The sequence below is a fragment of the Limanda limanda genome, chromosome 19 (assembly GCF_963576545.1).
Source record: "Limanda limanda chromosome 19, fLimLim1.1, whole genome shotgun sequence".
Lineage (NCBI taxonomy): Eukaryota > Metazoa > Chordata > Actinopteri > Pleuronectiformes > Pleuronectidae > Limanda > Limanda limanda.
This window is the reverse complement of record NC_083654.1, coordinates 6,919,046-6,931,576: the sequence shown is the minus strand read 5'-3', so window position 1 is coordinate 6,931,576 and position 12,531 is coordinate 6,919,046. Positions and strand designations below refer to the sequence as shown.

Genomic DNA, 12,531 nt, shown 5'->3' with positions numbered 1-12,531 from the left:
ATTAATGATAATAATAAAAGTTATCATAATAATTATTAGTATATTTATTACCATTATTATTATCATTTCCTACATTTATTTGTATTTATTTATACTTGTGTCATTTTATATCTTTCATTAACCAATAGATCAACTCATCATTTCACCCATTTAAGAGTCCATTGTTTCGACCTCCTACGAAAGTTACTCCTCTTTTCCATGTGGCTTTTATTTTGAAAGTCCAAACCAGAAGTGCAATAGATGATTACTAAATTAACTTTATGTCCTTTCCACAATGTGTTTGCCTTCTATACCCGACCGGTGATCCTGGTGGTGCCAAGTGTGGAGTCACCTCTCCGTGCGTCCTGACGCGCTGCCCCTGGGCACACAGCTCAGCGCCCCGCTCCTTTACGCGCACCTCGAACGCCTTTCAGCGCCTGAAGCATGCGAAGTGCCCGGTGTGAAGGTTAGAGAGGGCGGATCATTGCTGGACACCCCCCGCTGTCCAGCGCAGCACCCGGGGGTCGCGCTTTGTTCGCAGAGAGGACCCTGCTTTCCTTTCTCCCGGAGCCCCCCGAAAATGGATCCTTTACGAAACGACAGCAACTGTGAGGAAGAGTCGCAGTGCGCGGAGGAGGAAGAAGAAGTAGATCCAAGAATCCAGGTGAGATCTTTTTAACGGATCCAGATGTGACCAGATGTGAAAGTGACATTGAAATGAAAATGTGGAAACATGACGAAAAGGAGGATCACATTTAGATGGACGGTGTTTGGACTAATGTATTTTTCACCCACACATTTCTCATACGAAATGAAATTATTCTGCATAGTTTGATAGTTTATTGTCATTAAATGAGCTGCCCAAATGTGTTGAAAATAGATTTAAACTGAATTTGTCCCTCTCTCTCTCTCTCTCTCTCTCTCTCTCACACACACACACACACACACACACACACACACACACACACACACACACACACACACACACACACACACACACACACACACACACACACACACAATTTTGCCTCCAGTTACATTATCTCTTCATAACTAACTCGCCCCCTCTCCGGGCCTTTCCATGTTGCCATGTTGTGTGTAAACAGGGGGAGCTGGAGAAGTTAAACCAGTCTACAGATGACATTAACCGTTGGGAGAGCGAACTCGAGGTAAGTTCACACAAACTGTTATCATCATCATCATCAGCCTCACCCAGCATGGGTAAACAACACCTCCACCCAGGGCAGAGCTGCCGTGCAAAACACTCCTCTCTCTCTCACTCTCTCAAAGACTTAGAATCCTGCGTTTAACTGTCAAAAAAGAAAAAATGAATCAGCGCTATGAGTCAATTCATCTTGTTTCCGACACCATTCCGTGTTTTTTTAGGAATTTGCCTAGCAACGAGCTCATTGCTTTGAAATACTGTGATTCGCATGGAATGGAAATGTTTCTAAAAGCAGGAGCTGCCTCTGAGGAAAAAAATGTGGGAAAAGAAGTGCCACTCCTGCTTAATAACACTGTACTGAATAAGCTCCCAGTGCTCGGGTAGAGCATAACAGTAATCTAAATGTTAAATAAAATCTTTGCATGGCACATTTCAAATAGTTTAAATACCAAGCGCTGTCCTCTTTTCCCCATCATTTAAAGGCTGTAAGGGAAGCATAAAAAAAGAGTATACAGTTTTTTCCCTAACCGCACTCACATGTATTTAAATGTGTGCTAGAGGGGTTACTGTTCAACAAAAAGTTAAAACATTCCACAGAGAGGCTGCAGTTTTTCGTTTCCCCAAAGTAGGTCTCCTCTGTTTCTCATTAGGCCTTCAGTCCAAACTCCACCAACCAGGGCTGGAGAACATGGAACAACAGAGGCAGTGAGAGAGAACATCTGAATGCACAAGGCTGAGCCATTATTATGTATTGCTTCATTCCAGCTAGAGACAGGATCGTAGACCCTGGTTATTTTTTACCCACATCTTTTAGTGAATTACATGCCACAAGTTGAAAAGTCACATTTCTTTCATTGCCGTGACAATATTTCTGAGAAACGGCTGTGTCCATATAGAGCCATTGACATACATACACACACGGACATTGACGTATACACAGAGAAAGAGGGCAATTCATGAAGGAGCAGGACTGAAAGTAAGGAGATGAAGAATGTGAACGAGCAGCTGTCAGGCTGCGGAGCTGCTTTCCTGCCAGGTCTGGAGTCGATTAAGGAAGAAGAACAGTAGATTGAGAGGAGTCAGGAAAAGCTGTGGTTAACATCATGTTCAGAGATGGGATTCTCTACTCTGCCAATATAGACTAAACCTCTTATATGCCCTGGCAGCAAGATAAGATAGTGTATGTGTGTGCGTGTGAGTGTGAGTGTGACCTAAAAACAGAGAGTCCAAGACTGTGTGCATTTATGCCATTCTTGACCACCTACAGTACGTGATCAGTAGCTCACAGGTTTTGCCTCTCAGACTGCATGCTGCGTCACCACCTCATCGCAGGAACAGGAAGTCAAGAAAAACGTAATGATGTCACAGGAAGTTTGCTTCCTGTAGCGCCCTCTCCTTATTTCCTTCTTTAGCACTGTTATATTTCTCTGTCAGTTTAATGGACAGGATGCAGATGCTGCTGCCTTTCAAAAACATATTCTGCAAAATGCAACATATAGACACACAAAACCTTGTACTTCAACCTTGAGTGAGGACAGTCATTGGCATAACGCATTCACAAGCCCCTTACCCTAACCATCACATTTTAAGGCCTAACCCTAGTCCTAAACCTAAATCTAACCCCCAAAACAAGTCATAAGCCTGCAATATAATTGCTGTTATATACATGTACGCATATGCAAAATGTCCTCAGTTGGCCTATGCCTTAAAATGGTCCTAACAAAGATACTGCTACACACACACACACACACAAACACACACTTACATATTAACTGATATATATATTTGAGAAGATGACAGGTCTCATTTTTGAATAACATAGATTAAATGCCTACCAGCTTGGGCTTAATGTAAAAACAATTTTGTTATCTCCCAATCCATGATTTCACCACCAAAGAATGAATATAAGGTTTGCTCAACAGCACAAAGGGGATAAGGCCAAACGCTAAACTGAGCTACAGCCGTGTGAAATGCACGTGCTTGTGTTTGGCTAATGGTTTTCACGATGACTTGAATTAGAGCAGCCACTCTGGAGGCACCAGGCCAAATAGATCCGGGCTAACAGGGTGGCTGAAGCCAAATGGCATTCAGACTTGTAGACGGTGCTTAACATGTTAAAGACAGGAGAGATTGTACTGGGTAAATGGCCAACACTGATTTTTCCCATTTGTTAATGGTTGGACCTGGATGAAAGGCCATTGATTCAGCTGCAGGCTAACAAGGGTCTATAGCCATGCTAGCAGCTCTGACATAATGCACACCTTGCTGAGTCTATGCAACATGTTCACCCTCTGTGTTTGGCTTGTTAGAATGTTATTATTAGCTTATTAGCACTAAACACAAACTATAGTTGTAATGTCGTTGGATTTGCAGGTAGTTAGTTATGAACCAAAATAAAATATTGGACAAATTAAAATGTAGACCTCATGATGGTGTTACTTGAACATTTAAGGGATCAATACATTTACTGAGGGAGACATAACTCACAGAGGGACCATGGTTCAATCCAACAATATCATCAGTTGTGTACGTTAGCGTCTTTTTGTGTTTCTGTAATTACAAGACACCCTCTGTTAAAGCCGGACCACCACAGGTTTATCAGACCCCCAACATCTTAGGTGCCAGCTGGGGTCTTTCCTGCTGAAAAACAAAACAAAATACATAATAACCCAGATTCAGGCTAACAATGTCGGAGAAGTTCAGACTCTCATATCTTGATGTGTGTATTTGTGTGTAGGACTGTCGTCAGCGGTTTCGCGCTGTGCTGGTGGAAGCAACGGTGAAGCTGGACGAGCAGGTGAAGAAGATTGGCCGAGCTGTGGATGACTCCAAACCGTATTGGGAAGCACGCAAAGCAGCAAGACAGGTACACACACATGCATACATGTGCACATGTATGCAAACACACACAAACACACACACACACATACAAACACATGTGTTCACAGAGGAGAGGTGAATTGAGTTACTCAGATAGAGAATGTGAGGGCAAACTGACTGAGGATTAGTGATGAGACGTTTAAAGAGCTCAGCTTGTATCTACTTAAAGAGAGCTCAGTCATGTGATTTCTATTTATACAAACACACACACACCCACAAGCTATATCTGCCATATTTCTTATAATCTGACTTGCTTTCTTTGCTGCTCTGTGTGGTTTTAGACTCTTAATAGTTTGAGGTTTACTTCACTGCTGCAGGGCAGACATACAGTAGGGCGAGTTCCCCAGTGGTTATCATAGTAAACTGATCTGTTCCCTCTGCTGTGGGTCACGTCCTTTCCTCTCTAGTTGCCCGAGCCTGCGGAGGCTCTGATAAGATTGGATAGCACCAGAAATTTTTAGTCCAGCGCACCCCCTTTGCAAGCCAATAAGGAAGGAGCTTATGAGTCATTCATCAGATGGCTGGTATTTGTGTGTCAGAGCTGAGCTGTCAAACTGAAATAGACTGTGTCCTTATGTGTGTGTGTGTGTGTGTGTGTGTGTGTGTGTGTGTAGGTCCTTATTTGTGTTGCAATATGACAAACTGCCATACCTGCTCCTGACACTCGCATGTGAGTGTTTGGGATTACTGGAAGGTTTTGAATTTTGATGGGACTCGCTTTCACATGGTGGGGATCAACAGTCCCCTCTAGCTGTGTGTGTGTGTGTCTGTGTGTGTGTGTGTGTGTGTGTGTGTGTGTGGTGTGTGTGTGTGTGTGTGTGTGTGTGTGTGTGTGTATGTGTGTGTGTGTGTATGTGCGTGTGTGTGTTGTATATGATCCGTGGGTTTAAACAGAGCAAAGCCGATAAAGGCCTTGGGTTAAACTAGCGTATTGTCTGGACATGATTTATGGATGAATATTTAATATTTAATATGTGACCTATTTTCAACGGACTCACTAGGAAAACATGTGTTTGAGCTCCAATGCCTGTCCTCATTGACCCTCGCGCACACACACACACACTCACACACACACACACACACACACACACACACACACACACACACACACACACACACACACACACACACACACACACACACAGACACACACAATAATGCACTTACCTCAACCCCCATCCATTAACCAGACTCATCCCTCATCCCCAGCCCCCCAGGTTTTCCCCCACATTCCAACAAATTTGTGGGGTGGGGGGGTCTGGAGGAATTTGCCTGCACTGTCCTGTCCTTTTTTCACCCAGCATTCTCTTCTGCACCACTGCCTGTTTGTCTGGCTGTCTGTCTCCCGTGTCCCCTCTCTCACCTTCCCCCGTCTGCTCCACCTCTCTCTACGTCTTCACCCTCCATCCCTCGTCTCTCAACACTATAAATGGGCCGAGCCTCTAGTGATGGAGGTGTCAGACAGGGCAGCGGTGTCGACACAGGGATTCAAAATCACACCAACACACACAGACACACACACAAGTGACACATGACAACAATACCCTGTAGTAGGGGGACAGGAGGAGTCATGGTACAAAATAGTGAGGTGGCTGTTGTGGTGTTTCAGACTAAAACCCTCTTGTTTTTTTCTTCTGCGTCAGATTATGTGGTGGCCATGACATCATGTTAATTAACAGATGACAAAGCTCGTCATTTGCATGCTGTCACATGCTTGAGCAGGATTTTGTGTCCTCTGCCTTCTGATCTGAGTGACTCATCATTGTGGTAAAGATTTTTCACCTGTTTAATTCATTTGAGTAAGACTGAGGCAACAACCGCACTAATCATGAGAAATCATCAGCTCTGTGACAGATACTCCTGGTGTCCACACTACTGAAGTTTTTGAGCTGCCACATCAAGTTGTTTGGAAACACGGCTGATCCTGTTATCGTCTTAAAACTCCAGGGCCGTGTTTCAGTCTGGGCCGAAACGATGACGTATACACCCATCACCGCTTGCTGATTAGGTCTTTCTGGTCACTTCACTGTTACGTTCAGCTCCTATCACATGATCACTCCCATTCGGGAAGAAAACAACCTGCATCAGCCTCAGCTAGAACGCGGCATGGATAATCAATTACACGTGTTTTTCACCCTGTTATCTTTGTTAACAGCTGATATGCAGTTAAATTCTGCATTTTACAATAATGTTTACATGCGTACATGATGTACATTATTGTAAACGCTAGTGGCAAGAGATTATTTTGGCTAGAGAACCCTGTTTTCATACTATAATGTGGTAGTCTGGATGTAGCCTGAGACTTACACAGTCCCTGTCTTCTGTCAGCTTAGGTAATGACAACACTGATCCCCTGCTGTAGCTGTTAGCGATACACACTAATGACAAAGGAAGTGTGTGCAGGAAGTCCTGTGGTGGACGGGTACGTTTTACCTCCAACCTGATAAAAAACAAGAGTTCCTTCTCTATTCCTTCCTCATAGTTTCTTCCTCATCAAATATCCATCATCCTCCTTCTGTTTTCCCTGCATCCAACCCCCCTCCTCTGAGCCTGGGAAATGGGTCAGGACGAGAGACGAATAGAGGAGGGATTCATCTTTGCCAGTTTGTCAAACTAACAGATTACATGCATGGAGCAGCAGTTATCTCCCCACCCCTCCCCTCCCGTCTTCTATCTCCTCTCTTTCTCAAAGGAGCCGTGGCAACCCTGGATAACATATCTAATCACTGCACTTCTCAGATGTCCGGCTTACGCCAACACAGTAGTTGCCAGTTTTGTGGTTTCTATACCTTTGTGTGAGACGATGCAGACAACCGCTTGCGCACGTCACTGTTAGAACCCTTATCGTAAGCATGGCTGACACTGGCAGGGGTCAAGTCAGAGAGGTCAATGTAACAGAGTGTCGGGGGGGCCGTGAGAAAAATGTAACAGCTGGGGGAACTACACTGACTATTTGGGAGAAGAAGTTAAATTAGCTTTATTTGCTGCTTAATGTTATTTTCAGCACTTCATAACCGAGTAAAAACCTGATACAAACAGTGTAAATCCAAAACTCTTTATTTTCATGTATTTTCCAATTTGAAGTGTTTTTCCTACTCGGCTGCAGGCAGTTTTATCGGTTTATCAGATATGATGTGAACACACCATGCAGTATTTGGATATGCTTACATCTCAGCCTTATACTAAGTAATTTTTGATCACTTAAATCTGTACATGTTTTGGCTGATAAAATACCGGTGCATGCTGTGTAGAGGTCACAAGTCGTACTGTAGATATTTTAACTGACGATTACCCTTCTGTAGATAATATTCTCCCTGTTCCCCTGGTTATATTGTGAAAGACTGCACATTTGGATTTCAAACAGTTGCACAGTGGAATGATTTATGTTTCAACAGGGAGAAAATGTGTTTATTCTGCAGTTAAAATGGCCATTTAGCTGCAACAATAGCACAGCCATTTTATCAGTCCCCATCATGTGTTGACATTTAAATCCCACTGATGACGTTATCCTCCATTTTACCTTTTTCCAAGATAAATGTGTCTATTGGATTTACAGATAAGAAATCCCCAGCCAGACAGATTTTTCTGATTATGTTAATGTTATTGGACATAGTCTGACTGGAGTTACTGTATAGCTTGATCTTTGTGTTCATCCAATAAGCTGACCTTTTAGTGATGCTGGTCGGAGGGTGGGAGAGTGGGTCCAAATATGTAGCAGCGTGTCGGGAATAATCCTCCCATTGAATGTCACTGTGGGCAGGAGGAGCCCACTGACAATGTGTCAGATTTTCGTAGTGACAAAGCCTGTATTTGTCTGTTGGGTGATCTGTTTGGGTGTGTGTGCTGCAAAGGTCCTTCGCCCCTCTTCCTGTCATGAGGAACAGGGCCTCCTGCTGCATACACACCATGTGAGAAGGAATTTGATCAACTTGCATGTCAAAATTGAACACTTGAACACATTCAAACCTGGAACGAGCATGGTGGTTTAACCTTTCTCTCAGCATTTTCATACTTGTCACTTCTCATCACAACAGAATCGAGCGAAATCCCAGTCTATCGTGAAAGTGTGAGATTCACAGCTTTAATATTCTCCACCTGTAGGCTGGTTTTATTTTATTTAAAAAGATAATAACCACCCTTCTCCCTGAACTCCAGGCCCAGGTTGAAGCCCAGAAGGCCACTCAGGAGTTCCAGCGGGCGGTGGAGATCCTGCGGGCGGCCAAGGAAACCATAGCCCTCGCCGAGGAGCGGCTCCTCGAGGAGGAGAGCCGCCAGTTTGACTCCGCCTGGCAGGAAATGCTCAACCATGCCACACAGAGGGTAGGCACAGGACACAAGACAGCTAGAAAATACTACTACTGACATATAGTGAGAGTGGAGTTAATCAATGTAGGCACTGTGCCTGCTCTAAACCTGCCTGTTTGTAATGGACTGTACTCTTGGTCCGTGTTGATGCTCTGGAGCTATTTCAGAATTAGTTCCTGTCATTAGTGAGTCCTCCAAAACCAGTTCTTCTACATACTGTCACTTGTTATCTTGTTATTGTTTTTTGTGCTGGATGTTGTGTGCACAGCACAAAATGAAACTGCATTTGCTTTATTACTACTCACAGTCAAGATTTGCGTAACTTCCGTTTTTCATACACAGTTTGTCGGCTATTTCAGAGCTCTGTAAAGCCATTGACACAAGACCTAAGTTCACAAGTTCACTTTGAAGACGATTTGAAAAAGAGAAAGTGATTCTATGAATTTTGTTGCCATGACAGAGATCAGCACCCGCCTTACCCGTGAATGTCTGGGTCTATATGATTATGTGAAATTAAAAAAAGTATGCATTGCTTGCCCAAATCACACCAAACTCTACACTGCACTGCCCATGACCACTAAGAATATACATGCCATGAGTGACACCGATTAGATGAACAGGAGATATGCATTCCATATACAGACAGATAGATGTTTGTTGAATTAGTTGGCTGATGATATCGTTGGACTTGTCAGCCTGTTGTTTTGGGCCTAACTGTCTTTCTGGTTTGTTCAGGTGATGGAGGCCGAGCAAGCGAGAACACGCTGCGAGGTCGAGCACAGGAAGACGGCAGCCAACTACAACTCCTGTATCAGCCACATGAGGCAGTTGGAGAAGAAGCTCAAACGCTCCATCAACAAATCCAGGTCTGGTCTTTTGTTTCCTCTGCGATCGACTTGACTTGAGCTTCCCTCTGCTTAGGCCTCTTTGTGTGCGAGTGTGTTTGTGTGTGTGAGAGAGCGAAAGAGGGCCTACGTTCATGTCATCTGATGCAATCCAGATGTTTCATGCGTTGGTTGCGCAGTGCTGGGGTGTACACCCTTTGTAAGAGCCAAGGAATGTGACTGCTCATTGAGGAGTGTTATTCTTCAGGCAGTTTCTCATGCCCTCTCTCTCACTTTTTCTTCTTTTTCTCCCCTGCAGACCATATTTCGAGCTGAAAGCCAAGTACTATCTACAGCTTGAGGTACATAATGTACTCTTCGTACAAAAGACATGATTTGAGATGCATAGCATTTTCCATTTGGTATTTGGCCAAATGCCATGCTCACTTATATAAAATAGATAGATAGACACACAGATTGATGTTAAAGTACATACATTATATACACATAGTTTTACTTAGAAGTTGTGTTTTTATTTCTCATAGCAACTAAAGCGTCAGGTCGACGAGCATCAGGCCAAACTTGTGGTCGCGAAGGCCGAGTACCGCGAAGCGCTACGCAGCCTTGAGAGCATCTCAGAGGAGATACATGCCCAGCGACGCTCCCTCGCCATGGGAACCAGGGAGCAGGGTGTGGGTGCCGAGGGAGATGGAAGCAACGAGGACATCGCCAACTTCAAGATGGAGTCAGACGGCCTGTCAAGTGAGTGTAACCAAAGCTCGCCATTCATTTCATCGATCCACATGTTTGTTATGTATTGTTAATTGTGTTGCATCTTTGTGTCTGCATGTTTAATGTTCATATCTGTGTGTTACAGTGGTGTCAGTGTCAATGGACGAAGAGGGCAGTCACAGCGGCAGCTCAGAGGAGGAGACCAACACCTCCTCACCAGAAGCCCTTCCCTCGTCAGCGTCTTCTTCCTCCTCCCATCCTTCCACCTCCGCCTCCACCCCCCTCGACACGCCCAGCCCTTACCCCCTCGACACTCCCAGCCCTCACCCCCTCTCCTACATCTCCACCTTGCCCTCCGTCCCCTCCTCCTCCTCCTGTTCCGGGAGCCTGAAGTCAGTGAGCCCCAGCAGCTCTCATGACTTAGACTCGGCGTGCGGTTCTGGGCATGCCTCACCTCTCCTTGGCCCTCGCAGCCAGTGCAGCGGAGCTTCCTCTCCAGACTGCGACCAGGAGAGAGGTGTGTATGTTGTGTTTGTCACGTCACCATGCTGTTGTTTGTTGCCTTTTGATGCCACGACTCATCCAATCTGTTTGAAATTTTAGTTTTGGAGCATTAAAAAGATATATTAGCTTTTAGAAAAAAAATTTAAACACCTTTTCGCCCTGTGTGGGTCAGACTTGTTCACACCTGTTGGGGATGCTGTGGGGTTCAGGTGAAGGGTTGCTCTTGGGTTGAGCGTGCAGCAATCAGGATAAAAAAAAATGATATCCTCAATGCAACCAATCTCTTGCTGTGAATCCTCCTGACAATATTCTCCAAACATTTGGCATTCAGATTTGAAACAGACTTTGTAGTGATGTCTGTTTAATGTTTGATTTAACATAGGGTTGGAAAAGTTCAGGGTTGCTGTGCATGTGTGAAAGCTGCTTTAGCAAATTATATGAGATGCAGGAGCTAATATCTTTTCTCAGAACTATCAAATCTGCTTGAAAAGAATGAAATTGAAAGGCTTTACTTAATCAATTTGAGTATTATTTATCATTTCTGCTCTACATCAATCTACTGATTTTCCAATAATGTCTCTCTGTATTCGGCCCGCATATCTTGAGAACCCTTCATGGACACGAGATAGGTTCAATATTATTGAACTTTGTATAAACTGGCAATCAGTGACCAGTGCACTGTTGCAGTGTCGACTGGGACTCACCAGCATAAGTGATATGGTCAACAATTGATTCTCCAGTTTGGGGTACTTTGTACTGAGTTCAGCTCCACTGAACTTTGAAAAAACTGGTGAAAAAAACGCCCATTGTGCAGCAGCGGTGGAGCAGCTTCAGGGTTGAGCAGTCCAACTTAACTTGACATGGCTAAATTACTGCAGGTCACTTTTTCACCTTCAGAAAATGAAACCAACATCAACACAGACCTTAAAAAAGCCCATTCCAAACAGGCAGGTTTAGAACAGTCTCTACACTAGTTGTTTTTATAATTTGCAAACACCATAATTTAATCTTTCTGGCCAATGTTTGGGTTTTAATAAGTAGCCCTGGTTTAGCTTGCAGATGTATTAACGAGCGGCTGCTCTTCCTTCCTGTGTGTGTGTTCCAGGTGACAGAGCAGAGGGAGCAGAGGCCACACTAGAAGCCGGTCTGAGCAAGCTAACCTTGACTGTTGCACAAAAACAAGGACACTCTGGAGACGAACAAGACCCCCAGTACATCAACCCTGAAGTAGCATCCTCCAGCTCAGATTCTGGCATTGTGCTGCTCGACAGCGTCTGACGAGCGTCCGTCATCCCTTAAAACACTCGGCGCGCCCGGTGTCAGGTCGCAGACTGGACTCCTTGGCAGAAGATGCGGCACAGGGCAGGATAAAGTGCTCGTTGTCAGCAATGAGAGATCGAGCTGCTCACTCCAGACCGAGCTGGAAATATATCACAATACTCATCAGATGGTGTCACATTAATGGTGCTGTATGTCGTGTATTTGACCAACAGTATATAAGTGTTACTGTGAATAAATTGTGAGCGTATTATAAACAAATATGAGTAGGGACAGTATTAGTGGTGGTCTGTATTTCACAACACTATTAGTGACAGGGTTATTCAGTAAACTACATTACCCATAAACCTCCTTGCTTCATATAAGAAAGCTGATTTCACTATAGCTCTGTTTCTGTGTGACGATCACCATCTTCTTTTTGTGAATTAAAGCAGTGCGGCATATCATAGAGGCTGCTGCTCCTCTCTGTAACAGTGTGTGGCAAAGTTAATATGATTAACTTTACTTGATGTCAGAATTCGTCACGCTGCAGCACCGAAAGACATTTTGCATTAATATGAAGAGTGAGGCTTTGTCTTTGGCTCCAAATTTCCACATAAGTTATCAAACAGGAGGAAAAAAGAAAATCATCTAAATCATTTCCTTGATTTTTAAAACCCCCACTGTCAGTTTGATGCAGAATGTGGAACCTATTTCTAAGTAATAGTTGTCAAGGAAGAAACTGAAGTACGAGCAGCACTCTGAGCACATGTGACTGAACCTGGAGACACATCGAAACGGTCCTCCATTGATATTTGTGAATGAGTGAGTCTATGTATTCCTCAGTGTGACATGAAAACCACCGTCTGTGGTGATTTGTATGTG

At 44.1% G+C, this 12,531-nt stretch overlaps 1 protein-coding gene across 1 annotated transcript; it reads left to right on the top strand.

The window, feature by feature from the left end:
- Nucleotides 1-311: 311 nt before the first annotated feature.
- On the top strand, nucleotides 312-12,138 carry sh3bp5a (SH3-domain binding protein 5a (BTK-associated)). Its single transcript, XM_061092896.1, has 9 exons — nucleotides 312-643; nucleotides 1,086-1,148; nucleotides 3,882-4,010; nucleotides 8,180-8,344; nucleotides 9,065-9,195; nucleotides 9,473-9,515; nucleotides 9,699-9,915; nucleotides 10,031-10,402; nucleotides 11,495-12,138. The coding sequence occupies exons 1-9, from the start codon at nucleotides 560-562 to the stop codon at nucleotides 11,665-11,667; spliced, it is 1,377 nt and encodes a 458-aa protein (XP_060948879.1). The 5' UTR covers nucleotides 312-559; the 3' UTR covers nucleotides 11,668-12,138.
- Nucleotides 12,139-12,531: the final 393 nt, after the last annotated feature.